The sequence below is a fragment of the Pyrus communis genome, chromosome 3 (assembly GCF_963583255.1).
Source record: "Pyrus communis chromosome 3, drPyrComm1.1, whole genome shotgun sequence".
Taxonomy (NCBI): domain Eukaryota; kingdom Viridiplantae; phylum Streptophyta; class Magnoliopsida; order Rosales; family Rosaceae; genus Pyrus; species Pyrus communis.
The window spans coordinates 5,473,865-5,491,213 of NC_084805.1; the positions used below are offsets into that span (position 1 = coordinate 5,473,865).

Here is a 17,349-nt window from a genome sequence, read left to right on the forward strand (position 1 = left end):
CCTTCATCTCCTAAAGTTATAAGAACATCTTCAATTGAGAAATATAAAGTTTATATATTATTTTACATTTTCGGGAGGTATAAATGTTAATTCTATTCCAATAGGAGAGATATAAATTTAGGATTCCATTTATTGTTGTCTTTGATTGCGCAAGCCACCTCCAAAAAATGTAAAAAAAGAAGCAAATTTGTATTTTTATTATAATTTTTCTGGCGAAGAAGAATATTTTACATTCTGCCATGGAGTGTTTTCTAGCCAGTCATAAATATGAGCGTTAATATTAAGACATTTTACATCTTTTATTAGAGATGCCCTAATAATATATTTTTCTTGAACGAACGAGGTTCAAATTCCTTTTTGATGAGAATCCAACCTAAGACCTTTCACTTACAAATAAAAAAGAATACTAGTAAACCATAGAACTAAATGACGCCCTCATAATTTATTTACATCGCAATTATAAACAGACAAAAACAAAATAATTAACAATAATATTAATTTTGGCCTCTATATAAACTTGTCCTAATCGGCGGGCCGCTGTTATTTTCCCGCTCATTCGCAGCGTATTTTATTTTTCAAAGTCCCGTTTTTAATACGCGCGGCTACCCTCCTGCTAATTTAAACCACCTCGCCACGTCACCACAGTAATTAATTATCTATTTTTTTTCAAATTTTATGTTTTTTCATCCACTACCGTCGTTCTCACCTCTCACCTCTCACCTCTCACCGGTTAGTCGTCCCTCTCTCTCTCTCTGCAACTCTCACTTTGCCTTTAAGAAGAAGAAACTCTCTCTCTAGCTCCCATTGTTTCTCTCTCTAGTCGCACACTGGAGAAAAATAGTAGCAGAAATATTTGATTCATTTTAAATAATTATTAAATAAATAAAAAAGGGGAAAACAATGCTCGTCGCTTTCGGTTCGCGAGCCATGTGACCGCTCTGACATATTCTCTTCCTCTTTGCTCTTCTTTTACTTCTCCTTCTTGCTTCTCCCATTTTTTTGGTTTTTTTATTCGCTACATTTTTTCAAATCTCTCTCACCGAGTCACTGTCCGAGTTGACTCAGCTGGATGGCCTCATCCTCACGAGCCCGCAGCAGCTCGCCTTTCTCCTACCGGAAGCCATCCAGTCCCTACTCCTCGACCTCTTCATCTTCTTCGTTGATCAACGGTCGGATGATTCCGCGCTCCTGCTCGACCTCGGCCTCGTCGTTCTACAACTCTGGAGGTGGGCTCGGGTCCCGATCCGTGACGCCGAGTCACGGCCCCTCTGATTCAATGCAGTACGGTTCGGGGGGTTACAGTGCTCGCTCGCCGGTCGGGTTCGCGTCCGAGGAGCTTTTGGCGGAGATGCTCGAGGCGCCCAAGGGTGGGGATAGCATATCGGTGACGATTCGGTTTCGGCCGCTGAGGTAAATGATGGTAGATCTGAGCGTATTGGATCAGATCTATGAGCCATCGGATTGGAGGATTTTGAAATGTTGGATTCTAGGGTTGGTTTTGAGGTAATGTGATTGAATTTATTTCGTTTTTTGGGGGTTTTTGTTGCAGCGAGAGGGAGTTTCAGAGAGGGGATGAGGTCACTTGGTACGCAGACGGCGATAAGATTGTGAGGAATGAGTATAATCCAGCTACAGCATATGCATTTGGTAATATATTAGTTAGTATATATAGTTATTTTGAATTTGGAGTTAATTTTGATTTCGGTTAGTTTATGGAAAATGCAAAAGAAAATGTGTTGGAATTAATCTGCATTTAACGTAGTTACAGGGTTTTGAAAACTGATTGGATTTGGGGATGGTTTTGTTGTGGCAGATAGAGTTTTTGGACAGCATGCCAATTCGCAAGAGGTGTACGAAGTTGCCGCTAAACCTGTTGTCAAAGCTGCCATGGAAGGTGTCAATGGTATGACATACTTCTCTTGTAGACTACAAATGGAGAATTCGTTAATGCCTAACGAGAAAAGTTGATATTGTTTCTGTAAGAATATGTATAACTTATATAATGAAAGGTCGATGGTGGTGAAAATTCTAGTAGCTGTAGTTGAAAACAGATAAATTAAGTAAGTTACATTCAATTCTCTTGTTAATTTTCCATTTCTTACGGCTTGAGTATTGAAAATGCAGGTACTGTTTTTGCTTATGGTGTGACAAGTAGTGGAAAGACACACACTATGCATGTAAGTTCCACTTTCTTTTCTTGGGATTTTGCTACTCAAAGTTTAAGCATATCGAAAAATCATGTTGGCTTGGTTTTTCAGTAAAGCTCCGTTTGTGAGTTGCGCAGAAAAGGTTATAATGACCAATGTTTACACTCTGTCTCTTTGATTCCACACTAGGAGACTGGATTTAAGCTTGCCTTCCATGGCCCTGACAATATAAATGTCTAAAGATTAATGAGAAACTGCTTTTATTGAACTTATTACGCCATAATGCAAGCGGTTGTTTTCAACGTGAATGTTTTATCTGTTTTCTTTCTCCATTATAAGGATTTTTTGATGTTGGAATTTGATGGCCATGTGGTCATTAATCCAACGTCTACACAGACCTTGTTAGCACCTATCTAAGATTGATTCTAGTTGTTCACGATAAAGGAGTTACATACCTGGAAAACCTTGTATTTGCTTGTAGATTGTTAGTGGGAAGCACAAGAGTGGTCATGAGTTTAATTCCAAAAAGAATCCTGCACCAGAACTTGTATCCCCTCTGCCCCTTTAGATTCAACACACATTAATACATAATGTAAAACTTTGTTAAAGGGCTGAAGGACAGAAATTTAACATAAATGCATATCTGGTAAAATAAAATGACAAGCGGATCACTCAAAAAGCCATCTAAATAATGGAGCCTAAGCTTCATCATGGAGCGCTCCACTCCCTCAGAAGCTCTTCATGTCTCAAGTCACAACAACCACATAAAACTTAAAGGAGCCCGTCTCCAAACAGCTTTATTGTTTTTTACATTTCTACCATATAGTACCTCAAAACAAGACCTGGGCCTGACATACCTAATTGACTCCAAACCCCCCAAAGCTCCCGTGCTACACGATAGACGGACAGAGTATAGGTAGATGACTTAGATTCCTTTCTGCGTTCTTACAAATATATAAAAAGATGCACTCTCAGGCACGATTTGATTGATCATCAAGTTATCCAGAGTCATTTTGATCTATTTATTTGTGCAAGCCCAAACACCCTTGGTGGCACCCATCTAATAACTACCAATGTCTAGTTTAAGGAAGCTATTAACGATTTAATGAAGCCATAAACGATTAAAGTTTTTAAGGTGCAGTTGGGTAAGTCCTAAGTTTGGTTTGTGCTTAGCCAAAATGTAGATGAACAACTTTTCATGCACTGACATACAGTTATGCTTAACTTGTTTACTCTGGAACATTGTTATGTTTCCTAAGTCCCTAATCATAGGTTCTGTCTGGCAAGATCACTATAGATTCTGCCAGAACACGATCTTTTGAACTTCGTTTTGTTCATCCATAATTTTCATCATATGTTTGTGTTTTACCCTACTTTGTTCTTTATGAAGTTTTTTGCTATACTTGGTATTGCTTGTTTGTGTTCCCTTAGTGTTGTGTTGACTCGTTTCTAATCTACACAGGGTGATCAAAACGCTCCAGGTATCATACCATTGGCAATAAAGGATGTCTTCAGTATTATCCAAGATGTAAGTGCCCCTAAGAATTTCGTAGTTCTGAAGTATGACACTTAAATGTTAGTTTTTCTTTATTCCTCCCCCTTCCTTCAGTTTAACATTATGCCAGGATATATCTTGCCATTTTTTCTCTTGTACATTCACCTAGAGTAAAAATTTATTTTTGTACAGCCACTAATCCAATCCCTCCCTTCATTCCCACACTGGTTTCTTAGTATTACCTTGTGAATCACATGGATGTTGCATCTATTTTAATAATTGGATTTTAAACATACTAGTCCAGATGTGATATGTTTTCTTCAGCAATGTTATAATTTACTTCTAAGTACTTATTATTGCATATCCTGTCTGTCTTTCAGCATCAAGGTGTATATTTATTGCACTGATGTAGTACTTAACGGACCAGAGTTCTATATACTACTTTCTGGAACTAATTTAGAACATATTGTATCTTACCTTGCCAATAGCATACATGCTTTTCCTTGCATACTCATGGAAGCTATATTTTCTGTTTCTGTTGTACAAACACAAGAAAAGACTTGAGTTTCCTGTTTGATGACTAACTCATAGCTGCATTCACATTTCAGACCCCAGGAAGGGAATTTTTACTCCGCGTTTCATATCTTGAGATCTACAACGAGGTCAGTAGAGCTATATGTATTGGCAGTCACATTTTAGGGTTAGAGATTATATGTTAGCTCAGTTTTTCCTTGGTATAATGCATCTTTCATTCCTCTGTGTTTTGAAGATATTTCCTAATATTTTAAACTCTGGAATTTCTTTCCACCATCATTTATGTATATATTTTCATCTTCATGATCTTAAGTTTTTACATGACAGATGTTTCTTGATATCCCGTTTAGTTTTTGTCTTTATCCTTACCCTGGAAGCTATCGTTGTCTGAGTGAAAGTTTTTTTTTCTTTTATATTCAATATTCTTATTTGTATTGATATAAGGTGCTATTTCTGCATCTGGTATCAGGTGATAAATGACTTGCTTGATCCAACAGGTCAAAATTTGCGTGTTAGAGAAGATTCACAGGTTTGTAATTCATCTTTTAATGGCCTTCCTGATTTAACTGTATCTATTTTGTTTTATTTTTAGGGCCTCTGAAAGATTCCTACTTATATTGTTTTAGGGGAATAATATATGTAATATTTTTATCTTGTATAAAGCACATTTAGTTCGTATCCTTGAAATTTCAGGGTACTTATGTTGAGGGTATAAAAGAAGAAGTTGTTTTGTCTCCTGGGCATGCACTTTCTTTTATTGCTGCTGGAGAAGGTACTTGCAGGGATGACATATTTAGCTTTTCTGTTTCTGCCAGTTTTATTAGGTTAAAAATGATTTATTGACTGCATTTTTAACCGATGCATGGCAATGGCAGAGCATCGTCATGTTGGATCAAACAATTTTAATCTGTTGAGTAGTCGAAGTCACACCATATTTACACTGGTAAACCTTCTTTAGAACACACTTCCTTGATTTTGTTAAGTTTCTAATTACTCAATCTGTATGCAATGTTCTATCTTTTATCAATATTGAGGGACCAAATTCTGAACACACTTAGATATGCATCAATTAAACACTGCAACATTTAAGTCAATTTTAAAATAAAATGAAATGTAGAGGTATGTTGTTACTTGTTTCAGCCTTGGTATTCCTTATGGAACGCAGCACAATTTTTTTCAAGCTCATTTGTCAATATAATATTTGCCTGGGCAGTACAAGGCTTTGAGAAAAATGTGTAAATATTTAGACTGTTGTTTTTGTTATTTCCTATTTTTCTTTGTCAAATTTCTTCGTGTCTGTATTTTTCTGTTTATTTATGTAAGGACATGAAATTCTGACTTTTGCCAAACATTCCTGCTAATCATATTTAAACTCGGATGCATTTGCAGATGATTGAAAGCAGTGCCCATGGTGATGAGTATGACGGAGTGATCTTCTCTCAACTTGTATGGTTCAAATGAATTGTCCTCCCAACTATTAGATTCTTTAGTTTCATACATAATTTTTCACTTATTAATATTTTGTTTGTTTTCTTTAGAATTTAATTGATCTAGCTGGATCTGAGAGCTCGAAAACCGAAACAACTGGACTACGAAGAAAGGAAGGATCATACATAAACAAGAGTCTTCTAACTCTTGGAACTGTAAGTGCCTTACAATTTGATTAAATAACATTAACTGCATAATTAGTGTTATCTATGTTCCTAAGCCTAAGCAAAGCCTTAATGCACACTGTTCTAGCCATACGAAAGAATTTATATGGTGACAACTTTTTCTGCAACATGATGCCGATGCACTTTTCACTTTTAGCTGAACGGAGCTTCATATTTCTTTTTTGTTTAGTGGTCACTCTATTTTGTTTTAGGAAACAAAGTGGCTATAATTTTTATAAATCGTGTTGAAGTTTCTAATGAACAGAAAAGTGATTTGATATTTAGTTCTTAACTTGATGTTATGGTTGCAATGAAGGTAATTGGAAAGCTGAGTGAGGGAAAGGCATCCCATGTTCCATATCGAGATTCTAAGCTTACCCGCCTTTTACAATCCTCGTTAGGTGGGCATGGACATGTTTCGGTAAGTAGCAACACTACAATTGTTTGGCCATTTTCTGTGAAATTTGCTTTTGAATCAATTAGTTTGAAAAAAATTGTGCGGTTTAAAAAGTTAAAACTATCATAACTTTGCTTTTTATATTTATTTATTTGCTTTTTTTTCTTTCCTTGCACATGTTTTCCCAGCTTATTTGCACAGTGACTCCTGCATCAAGTAGCATGGAGGAAACTCATAATACATTGAAGTTTGCAAGCAGGGCAAAGCGAGTAGAAATCTATGCATCACGTAATAAGGTGTGCAACAACACATGGCATGAATACAGTTTTAAGGCACTACTCAACATTAAACACTTAAGGCTCACTATTCTGCCCTTTGGCTTTTCTTTGAAATTATTTCTAGCAGATTATTGATGAAAAGTCATTGATTAAGAAGTATCAAAGAGAGATTTCGGTCCTGAAAACAGAACTTGATCAGCTAAGGAAGGGGATGCTTGTTGGCATAAGTCATGAGGAGATTATCAGCTTAAAGCAAAAGGTTTTGTTCCTAAACTGAAATAAATTATTTTGGCTTGGTAATGAGTTTATACTAATAAGACTTACATATGATTGTTTTGGTTTGGAAATAGTTGGAAGAAGGTCAATTTAAAATGCAATCAAGATTGGAGGAAGAAGAGGAAGCGAAGGCTGCTCTTATGAGTAGAATCCAGAGGCTGACGAAGCTTATTCTTGTTTCTTCAAAAAATACAATTCCTGGATTGGGTGATATTCCCAGCCACCAACGCAGTTTTTCTGTTGGTGAGGATGACGTGAGTTCCTTACTCATTTAAGTTGTATATGGTCTGTGCTGTTTTCGTCTCCTTTCTTTGCCGTTAGTTGTTTGAGCTTGAATGTTGACAAGTCACTATGAGGAGAAACTCCGTTGAAAACTTGAAAGTTTGAGAAATTATTTTTGTTTTGCAAGTTATGCAGACAAGGATGTATGTTTCATATAACTGTTTGGTTGCTTAGCTTTAGCACAGAAAAAAAGGACTTCATTTCCGATCACTTAACTTTTAATGTTAACTTTATGTTTTTTCCCTTTCTACTTAATATTCTCTAAAAGTTTTATAGTTTTGTCAAATTTGATCTTTCGTACTTGTTTTCTGGTGTGGAAAGCATAGTACAATGTTTACATTTTGTTGTGGCTTTTTCATGGCAGAAAATGGAAGTAGTGCGAGATGGACCCTTGCTTCTAGAAGGTGAGAACCAAAAGGAGTCACCATCGTCTGCATCTGCTGGTCCATCAGATATGGCTTATGATTTTAGACACAAGAGGTCTTCCAGCAGGAGGAATGAAGAGCTCTCCCCAGCTGGCAGTACAATTACAGATTCAACTCAAGCGGGTGAACTTATCAGTGGTTCAAGAGTTCCGATGGTAAATAATTTTAGTATATATTTATCTGTTCCACTTCCATTTCAGCGTATAAAGCTTGGATTCATTTGTCGAACAATCACAAATACATTTGATTTCTATTTCAAGTCTTGGTAATAATATTTTGAAATCAGTATGAGGGAGAAGTTTAGTTTTTTGGCTAAATTAATTTTGCAAAACATTTCTTGTGCCAACTGTCTGAGGAAGAGGGAAGTGGAACTTGCTTGCTTCTTTCCCACATGTTCGAGCTTGCGTGCAGCAAATATATGTATATGGGCTTATGCATGCTTATAAAAGCATACACTTATAGGAAGTTGCAAATAGGATCCATGAGGATATATCTTGTCTATTTTCCTGAGTTCTTTCCATTCTTCCTTCAAATACTTTTCTTGTTCAGAACTCACTCATTCATTTATCAAGTCAGGATGTGCCATGAAGTTTCTTGTATCTATTATTTGATTTTGCCACATAATGACTATTATTTCTTATTAACAGACTTGTGGTAAGTAATAATTGCCTTTGGGCAAGTTCTATATATAATTTACATAGACACTTCAGTATGAATTCATTTGTTGGCTCAAATATTAATTTTTTCATTAAAGTATTTATCCTTCAATATTATGATGTAATTATGATTGCTTATTTTAATATACTTTAGGGAGGGATGACAATGTCAGATCACATAGACCTGCTGGTTGAGCAAGTTAAGATGCTTGCTGGAGAGATTGCACTTGGCACCAGCTCCTTGAAACGATTGGTGGAGCAGTCTGTAGATGACCCTGAAAGCTCAAAAACTCAAGTATAAATTCTATTCTTATTAATCATATTCTGCATATTTAGAAGTCCTAATTTTGTCTCCAGAATGTTGTGAAAGCTTGGTTAACAAAAAAGAAGAGACAGTGGCTTGCACTTGTTAGTTGAATGTTGGATGGGGCGTATTTAACACAATATTAATTGACATTTGGAACTAATTGAACATATCAGTGGAGTTTGTCATTTGGATCCATCTTGTGGTATTCTGGCGATAAATGAGATCATGTTCATTTGAATCTGATCTGTTTTTACAAGCAATAATGTAAAATTTACAGGCCTGTCTAGTTCATGAACTCCATTTAGCACTCAAAATCCTAAATAGTTTTAACAGTTTACAGATTCATTTGAGCAGCAGCTGAAGTATGCTTACTTAAAATGATCCTGATTAACAATCCATGCTTACAGATTGAGAACTTGGAACGTGATATCCATGAAAAGAGAAGGCAAATGAGGATTTTGGAACAGCGCATTAACGAAAGTGGTGAGGCTTCAATTGCTAATGCATCTATGGTTGAGATGCAGCAGGTAGTTTTGCGTTCTCATCATCTTAATTATTATTGTTCAAAAGTAGTATAATTTTGTTTTAATTACTTATAATTTCTGCAACAGACGGTTAAGAGACTGACGACCCAGTGCAATGAGAAGGGATTTGAGTTGGAAGTGAGTGCATGCTTTATGTATCTGTTTTTTCATGGACACAAAATGGGCATTGTTTGATTTCTAAAGTTCTATTGCTTTAGCTATTATCTGTGTTTGGGGCTGGAACATTTGCTCAGTACATTCTAATTGTCATGGAACTCATCTTTGAAGTGTACCTTTCATGCAGATAAAATCAGCAGACAATCGTATTCTCCAGGAGCAATTGCAAAATAAGGTTAGAATGCCTTCCCTAGTTCCTTTGGAGAATTATCTTTCATTAACTTTTTCTTCCATTCAGCTGATTCCTTTTAAGCTTTGTTTTGTATCAGGACAGGATTTTATATCCTTTGGTATATTGCTGAGCTTTCTGTGTATTTGCAGTGTGCAGAGAACATGGAGTTGCAAGAAAAAGTGGATCAGTTAGAGCGGCGTTTGGCTTCAGTATCTGGTGAAAGATCATCACCATCTTCCGAGCACTGTGCATCTGAAGAGTATGTTGAGGAGTTGCAAAAGAAAATTCAGTCTCAGGTGATTACTGAAACTTTCTGCCTTATCAATCCATAAATGCTAGCGAGTACCTTAGTTTCAAGTATATTGCCATACTCTTGACTAGCTCCCTCTTTTGTTTTAGTTTATTGTTCTTAGTTCATGTCAGCTTTTATAGAAGTTATAGTTTCTCTGTCGTCATTACTTGACAGTGGAATTTATATCTATTTATTATTTAGAATGGCGAAATCCTTAGCTTTGTTTAGTTATATTTTCTTCTTTAACTTTCTTATGAATTGGTTACTATTTGTACCGAAAAAAGAATTGGTTAGTATTAAGATTTTTCTTTCTTGTGTGCTTGAATATTGTTGTGGCAATGTAAGATGTTGCTTTCATGCTATACATCTAACTAATTGATGCTTTTGTTCCTTCTCATAGGAGATTGAGAATGAAAAACTAAAGCTGGAGCACGTGCGTTTCTCGGAGGAGAGTAGTGGGTTACATGTGCAGAATCAAAAACTGGCCGAAGAAGCTTCTTATGCAAAGGAACTGGCTTCTGCTGCTGCTGTTGAGTTGAAGAATTTGGCTGGTGAAGTGACAAAGCTCTCATTGCAGAATGCAAAACTAGAAAAAGAATTGTTGGCTGCTCGGGAGTTAGCCAATTCTAGAAGTTCTGCCATGCAACCCGTTAATGGCATTAACCGGAAGTACAATGATGGACCAAGAGGTGGGAGGAAAGGGAGGCTATCTGGTCGTTCTGATGACTTTGAGGCATGGAATCATGATTCGGATGATTTAAAGATGGAACTCCAAGCAAGGAAACAGCGAGAGACAGCTCTTGAGGCTGCCCTTGCTGAAAAGGAATTTATAGAAGAGGAGTACAGGAGGAAGGTTGAAGATGCAAAGAAAAGGGAGGAAGCTCTAGAGAATGATTTAGCAAACATGTGGGTGTTGGTCGCAAAATTAAAGAAAGAGGGCGGGTCTATCCCTGAGACACACACAGAAGAAAGGCCCAATGATGTGATGGAAAATAGTAATGGTCTAAAAGCAACTATGAATGAGAGTGCCCACATAGAGAGACAAGTTTTGGATGCTCCAAAATCTGCTGATGATGAAAGTCGTAAGGAAGAACCTCTTGTTCTTCGCCTTAAGGTAACCTGATTACCTGTATTCTCTTTTAACATAAATGTTCTAGGATTGTTTTGGTATTCCTCTACGATTTGGATTGGAGACGTTAAAAGGTAATCGGTTCTGTTTTAAGGTTCATTTAGTTTTGTAAAACCAACGAGACAAAAGCTCAGTTATGTTTGGCTTTGAAGACATGAAAAAGAAGAGTCAAGTAGTATAATTTTTGCGGCATTGAGTTTCTTAGGTGATAGGTTTGGTTTACAAACATATTTGCATAGAGATTGTGTCCACTTAAAAAGCTTGGCTCAATCCAAATGGTTCTATTCTCACCACATGCTTGGCTATACTATCTACAGATCTTTCAATGAATTCAAGATGTTATCATATACTTATTTGTGTGAGGGGTCAACCATTTTTCTTTTCGTGAAAAACATGTGGACACTTAAGAAGATAAAGATTTAAAGATTAATGAATTATGGTCAAGTAGTGTGGTTTGAAGTAGAGGAGTCTTTTTGTAATCCTACCAATGTTGTCATTGAAAGCTATGTGTAACATACCCACTTTTATGTTTCCAGGCTCGAATGAAAGAGATGAAGGAGAAAGAGCTCAAACACCAGGGAAACGGAGATGCCAATTCCCATTTGTGTAAAGTATGTTTTGAATCACCAACTGCAGCAATTCTTCTCCCTTGCCGGCATTTTTGCTGTAAGTCATTCTGAAGTTGCGTAACAAAAGTGTAAATTCAACCCTATATGCTCATCATTTCTAGCAGTAACTCTGGTGTACCTTTTGCAGTGTGTAAATCTTGTTCACTTGCATGTTCTGAGTGCCCAATTTGTCGTACAAAGATTTTAGATAGGCTTTTTGCATTTACTTCGTGACACTCTTTTATGCCCCCAAACAAAGGTACTACAATTTTCTTATTCTTAGATCAATTAGTTGCATGGATCAATTTGCAGTATTCGATGTGTAATCAGTCATTTTTCATGAGGGCGATCCTCATTTTCTTTTCTTCTTTTCTATTTTGCAGGGCTTTTATGAACATTCTGTTTTATGTGACATGGCGGGTGCGATTCTTTAATTAGTTTGGTCGTATGTAAGTAACTGTGTAAAAGAGTATATCGATATGTTGTTTGTGTCGCTCTCCATTTGAGTCCTGTAAAATAACAAAGGACAAAGATGGGGAAAAAAGAGATGTGCACATTTGGGAGTTTGAGATGCAGAGGGGATGATGTTGCTTTGTTTTTTTAAAGTATGCAGCAAAATGTTGTGATTGAGCTTTGAGGGTTCCTATCATATATAGAACATTTCTTTGCCGTGTATAGAAAACAATGTATGCTTAAGAAGCATTATTCTTCCACCTGCGCAAATGTTTCCTTCATTTTTTCACTGTTTTTTTTCTACTGAATTTTGGGCATACCGCAGTTCCAAGACTTTTCTTTTCCCTTTTGCCGCTACAGTGGCGTTCCAGACCATTAATACAAGCCCAAGTGGAGATGGTTTGACACATGGTATTATGCCAGTGGTGTGGGACGCTACAGAGACCGTGAATCTGTCAGTAGGGTGGCACGGTTGGTGATTGTCCCTAACAAAATCCGTATTACATTGATTCTCTAGACACGGTTAGTTGGCTTTTTGAGGCAATGATGTAGTGTGGATGCAAGTATCACATAGGTTGAGAAAAGAAATAGGTATAATTATACTTTTTTCTTTTTCTTACATGTTTCTCTTAATTTTTTGATATCAAAATTCAATAAATCAAATAAAAATAATGGATAAGATTTAATAAGAGTGTTGAGGGAGAAAACAATAGGGGTTCATAACTTCATATAGGGTCGTTGTGTTGTCTGCGCCAATCCTTGTGAAAGCACAAGCATAATTATTTTTTTTGGTAAAGAATAAGCTTTGAATTGCTTCGAGTGTATTGAACACTGCCCGAGAAAGTGCGAACGACAATTATCATTTTTCATGGGTTATTATTTATTAAGCAACATCTTTATTTTTGTTACAAAAGTTGAGCTGGTGAAGTATTTTTTAGATCTGCAATTGGTGGATGCTTTGATAAGGTCCTCCTCTTCAATCTACTGTATTTTGAGTCGAAATTTTCTCACATCTTATTCTAGCTTAATATAGTAATATCGCTTGTTAGGACCAAATTCCGATTCATGGCGGTGCACGAATTTGGTTCCAACACTGCTTGTAATTTTTTTCGTTGACAAATAATAGCTTTTGATTAAATTGTTAAACGATAGCTTAATATAGTAATACTGCTTGTAACTAAAAGTAAATTTTAAGTACGCAATCAATTTCTCACACCTAGGTCTTAGGAGATGGAGGACCTTCAGGCATGATTCTCTCCAACACATCATTATTTATGAGTGAGCTTATTTAGTTAAAACTTAACTGTTCTTGATTATCTTTTGATGCTCATGAGAGAAAGCTCATACTTTCGTAGTTTGGGTATTGTATCCCATGCTAACAATACAACATAATGTATAAGTTTTTCTTTATACAACGTTGATACATTACACATAACACCATCGTGACGATATCTCTTATGTCGTGTGAGTTTTCGTTTCTGATTACATAAGTTAATCTCCACTCAATGACATACCAAGGGTTGGAGAGATAATTTGTTGTGTGTCTATTTTTGTCTCTCTACCTCACACACGGTATTAGGTATGGCGAAGTTAAGGCTGCGTTGGACTTGGAAGCCAATATCTTTCATCAAAATGCTCTCTCTTATTAACTTCCCTATCTTATGGGACTCATCATCCTTGTATTTATTTTTGGCCACACCATCCATGTGAATTAAAAATTACTCTTCTTAAATTGCATAAGCAAAGCATCAATATTGCCATAACAAAATAAGGAGTACTCAAGAAATAAAATAAAATTCTCAAGTAATTCCGACCAAAAAATAAAATAAAATTCTTAAGTAATTTTTATTGGTATATTAATATTTTAATATATTTTAAAGAAAATTAACGAAAGTGACTAAGATTGCAGACTTTGTAAAATACAGTGACTAAATTAGCTAAATTGAAAACATTGTGACAAAAATTGATTTTAGGTATAAACACAATGACCACAAAGGTTTTTAACCCAAAGAAATGGTATGCAGATTATGAACAATTAAGGTGCCATTTGATAACCATGTCATCATTTTCAGTTTAGCATTTTTAGCATTTTCAGTTTTCAATTTTTAGTTTTTAGTGAAAATCGAAAACTGAAAGTAGTTACCGAACAAATTTTCAGTTTAAAAAAAAAACGAAAACTGAAAACAAAATTGTTATCAAACAGCCTCTAAGTGAATCCATTTGAAATATGTATGGTTGCATGAGTTTGTAACTAAACATACTAAACATGACATTAAAACTGAAAATTAGAGGTCAAATGGTTGCACGAAGAGAATAAGTCAAGTGGATGAAAAATTCATTATCACCTCATGTAGAGGTCAAATTAAACATGCTTTAAGCCCTCAGATTAGTAGGGAAGAGGAAGACCTCGCCCTCATTAACTTAGGTCCTTAACAAAGTAAAACCATTGAAAAAAAAGTTCCCAATAACACAAGTGAAACTTCAAGTGCCCAGATGGCCAAATCATTTGATGAGGAAAAAAAACCTTATGTTGTTCGGAAGATCTTGCTTCACTAAGGGCAGCAAATCCCACAAGTAACATAAGCAAAAGTGGCCTTGATAATTGCCAAGTATACACATCACCAACAAAATGGCCTTCTATTGCTTTTTTCAAACAAAAAAAAAAAAAGAGGAAGAAAAAAAACCCCTCTAGAGGTAATGTGCACTTCCAACCTCACAGAAAGCATTGGAATGATCATATGAAAAATCAAGAAGGTCTTCCACATGCCACCCGGGCAGCGTCTCCATCAAGTACTCCGATATGCTGCTTGTCGAACCCGAACCATTGTCACTGACACAATAATTCTCTTCTATCTTCTTGTATGACGAAGATGACATTGTTTGTTCCATTAACGAAGGAGAAGAAGAACTCAAGATTTCGTTCGACGAAACTGTTCTCTGTCTTATTGTGGATGACTTTGAGGCTCTTGCATCATTAGTTTTTGCGGTCATAACTTTGGAGAAGTTGGAGCAGGCTGATGAAGATGGATACAAAGAAGAAGCCGCAGAAAGCTTAACACCGGGGAGCAGAAACCTGCTGTGTTTCTGTGTGTGTTCGTTCGATTTGTGAATCGAAAGGTCACATTCCCTACAGAGAATTGCTCTATCTTCTTGACAAAAGAGAAATGCTCGCCTTTCCTACAAAACCCAACACAAAAAATTTAGGACTCAAGGAGCTAAGAATTGGTATCTTCTTCACCAAAAATTATTAACTAGCTACAACACTTTCTTGTCGCCGAAATATAATTTGGAATTATACAGTGATTTTCAGGCTCGTTTTCTCCAACTGCGCTCCTCCTTGTACAGTTCCTTTATTATCTTTGGAATATTCAATTCAAAGGCTAAAAGATAAGGAGTGCATGGAGGGAAATGGGAGGGCGAAAATCACTTTCCTGTAATTTTATCATCAATAATATCATAGAGAAAGAATGCATCTAGTACTAACCTGACAGATATCACAAAGAGGGGAGTCCTTGAAAGTTGGGTGGAGAAGAGAGAAGCGCTTGTGTTTGCTGGCAAGCTTGTTTGCGTGGTGAATTTGGCGATCGCAGACGTCACAAAGAGCGGCTTCATCGGCAGAGCAGAAGACAGTTGCCTCTTCTTTGTCACAAACGTCGCACCGGATCTTCATGATCTCTTTAAAATAATTTTCTCTGGAAGTGCAGCTGCAGGATATAGCTGTGTGTTCAAGTAGCAGTTGTTTTAACTGAGTTGGTGATGGGGTTGGGAAGGAAATGTTATGGGAGATAATGAATGGAGACAAAGAACAAGTATGGGGTTTTGGGCATTTGGCCGATGAGGGAGGGACCAGAGAAAGTCAGATAACAGCTAAGAACAACTTGTTCCACAAAAACTGCGGGCGGATGGGTTCATATTGGATGGATGATGTCTCTCTCTCCACTGTATTGTCTTTGAAGATGGGAGGGGAGGGGAGGCTTGACAAATATTGATCCCAGCCTTTCTCCTAATATAGTAGAATGAGAGAGAGAGAGAGAGAGAGAGAGAGTGAGGGGTTAATCCCTCCCTTTATCTCCAAAGAATATGATATACAAGAAAAGAGAGGGAGAGGTGATGTGGATGGAGCAATATTATTAGCTCATGGGAGACCAGATCACAAATTAATTATCAGTTAGTTAGAGGGTTGCTTTTCATACTTGTTAATCACGCGTAGACAATTGTCAACTTTTGACGCTTGTATAATTCAAGGTAGGACTTACATGCATGAACAATTAATTATGTGTATAAGCACTATTTAGAGCGTCAATTACAATTTTGTATTCTTGATTAGATTTAATATTTAATGGGTGTACCTACTTGTTTACTCACTTGTAATTTGTTTATGGAGATAATTTTCACACACATTTTTTAGCCTTTCAAGCATTATTTTTTATTCATGGTCGTCAAATTAAATAAATACAATGATAACAAAAGACATGATTAAGCTAAATGAGTAGGAGAATAAAAATGGTGTGTGTTTTTCATTTGGGTGATGCTATAGAGACTCTCTCTTTAAATCATATTTTATAAATCACATAATATGAGAGTTCATGGTTAGATTCATTCTTTAAATTATTAAAGAAAAGAGCTTAACCATCAACCATGTCATCATGTGATTTATAAAATATAATCTAGGAAGATCAACTCTTTAGCATTTTCCTTAATTTATTTCAAAGTACTTATGCTACGATAAGAGCCATTCATATTCGTTATCGTCGTCTAACAATCAACTCTTAAAAAAAATATCAAGGTTGGAAATCATCATTTGGTCTTTTTATTAAAGTAGGAATATGGACAATTTTGATTATGACGTCGATAATAAGTTTATGAACAAGTAGAAATATAGGGGAGACTTGTACATTACGTATCTTTATATAAGTGATGAGATGCTTATATTAAAAAATTAATTGCTTGAAAATAAAATTTTTCTCTATTTATATAATAACATACGATGTACTACTTTTGTTTCTAGCATACTGAAATTTTCTCGACAAGTAGGTCCTTAACACAAGTATTAAGTGCAAAATACAAGTATTTTTCATTTTATATCAGCAAAAAGTGCAAAGGGGAAAAGAGAGCATAAAGACGCAATATTATATAGGATATAGATGCGCAATTTGGCAAGTAGCATTCAATCAATTGATGAAGGGCTAATAAAAGCTTTGGATTAGCAGCATTATGTCATTGTCGGCAGTCACACCACACCAGCTGCAACCTTCCAAATAGTTATGTCAACCGTCAAGGAATGAAAAAAGATTGGAAAACGAAAAGGCATACCAAACTAGAAGGGAAATGATATTTTCTTCGACACATTAATTATTAAGGCCTACTTTTAAGCAAAATAGAAGCCTAGTTTTTGTTTTATTTTTCTATCAGCATAGGGAATGAGATGAGCAGAGGAGGATCTATTAAGAGACCTGGGTGGTCTCGAGATTATTCAGAAGCTCGGATAATTGACTGTAAGGAGTAGCCATGGTTGCAGATCGTAGTGAAGGTTTTGCAAACACAA

General features: G+C 36.1%; 2 protein-coding genes across 3 annotated transcripts; one reads left to right on the forward strand and one right to left on the reverse strand.

Annotated features, from left to right (window-relative positions):
• The first annotated feature begins 730 nt into the window (after positions 1-730).
• LOC137728719 (kinesin-like protein KIN-7D, mitochondrial) lies at positions 731-12,059 on the forward strand. 2 transcript variants are annotated; one of them, XM_068467467.1, is made up of 25 exons: positions 731-1,410; positions 1,550-1,647; positions 1,814-1,903; positions 2,125-2,177; positions 3,610-3,675; positions 4,251-4,304; positions 4,646-4,705; positions 4,870-4,948; positions 5,052-5,119; positions 5,566-5,622; positions 5,715-5,819; positions 6,145-6,249; positions 6,414-6,521; positions 6,628-6,762; positions 6,854-7,033; positions 7,426-7,641; positions 8,297-8,437; positions 8,857-8,976; positions 9,061-9,111; positions 9,278-9,325; positions 9,472-9,618; positions 10,015-10,728; positions 11,280-11,409; positions 11,500-11,610; positions 11,735-12,059. In XM_068467467.1, the coding sequence occupies exons 1-24, from the start codon at positions 1,070-1,072 to the stop codon at positions 11,583-11,585; spliced, it is 3,252 nt and encodes a 1,083-aa protein (XP_068323568.1). In that variant the 5' UTR covers positions 731-1,069; the 3' UTR covers positions 11,586-11,610; positions 11,735-12,059. The 2 variants fall into 2 exon arrangements, with proteins under 2 accessions (XP_068323568.1, XP_068323569.1); XM_068467468.1 differs by having other exon boundaries at positions 6,631-6,762.
• Positions 12,060-14,306: 2,247 nt separating this feature from the next.
• Positions 14,307-15,801, reverse strand: LOC137727294 (B-box zinc finger protein 20-like). Its single transcript, XM_068466157.1, has 2 exons — positions 15,289-15,801; positions 14,307-14,981 (listed from the first exon to the last, which is right to left on the reverse strand). The coding sequence occupies exons 1-2, from the start codon at positions 15,472-15,474 to the stop codon at positions 14,493-14,495; spliced, it is 675 nt and encodes a 224-aa protein (XP_068322258.1). The 5' UTR covers positions 15,475-15,801; the 3' UTR covers positions 14,307-14,492.
• Positions 15,802-17,349: the final 1,548 nt, after the last annotated feature.

Excerpts from the sequence above, each read along its gene's own strand:
- LOC137728719 (XM_068467467.1), top strand. The coding sequence starts at position 1,070 with ATGGCCTCATCCTCACGAGCCCGCAGCAGCTCGCCTTTCTCCTACCGG. Across the intron at positions 4,949-5,051 it reads TTTTATTGCTGCTGGAGAAG|AGCATCGTCATGTTGGATCA; the intron begins GTACTTGCAGGG and ends TGGCAATGGCAG. Across the intron at positions 7,642-8,296 it reads GTGGTTCAAGAGTTCCGATG|GGAGGGATGACAATGTCAGA; the intron begins GTAAATAATTTT and ends AATATACTTTAG.
- LOC137727294 (XM_068466157.1), bottom strand. The coding sequence starts at position 15,474 with ATGAAGATCCGGTGCGACGTTTGTGACAAAGAAGAGGCAACTGTCTTC. Across the intron at positions 14,982-15,288 it reads CTCTTTGTGATATCTGTCAG|GAAAGGCGAGCATTTCTCTT; the intron begins GTTAGTACTAGA and ends TGGGTTTTGTAG.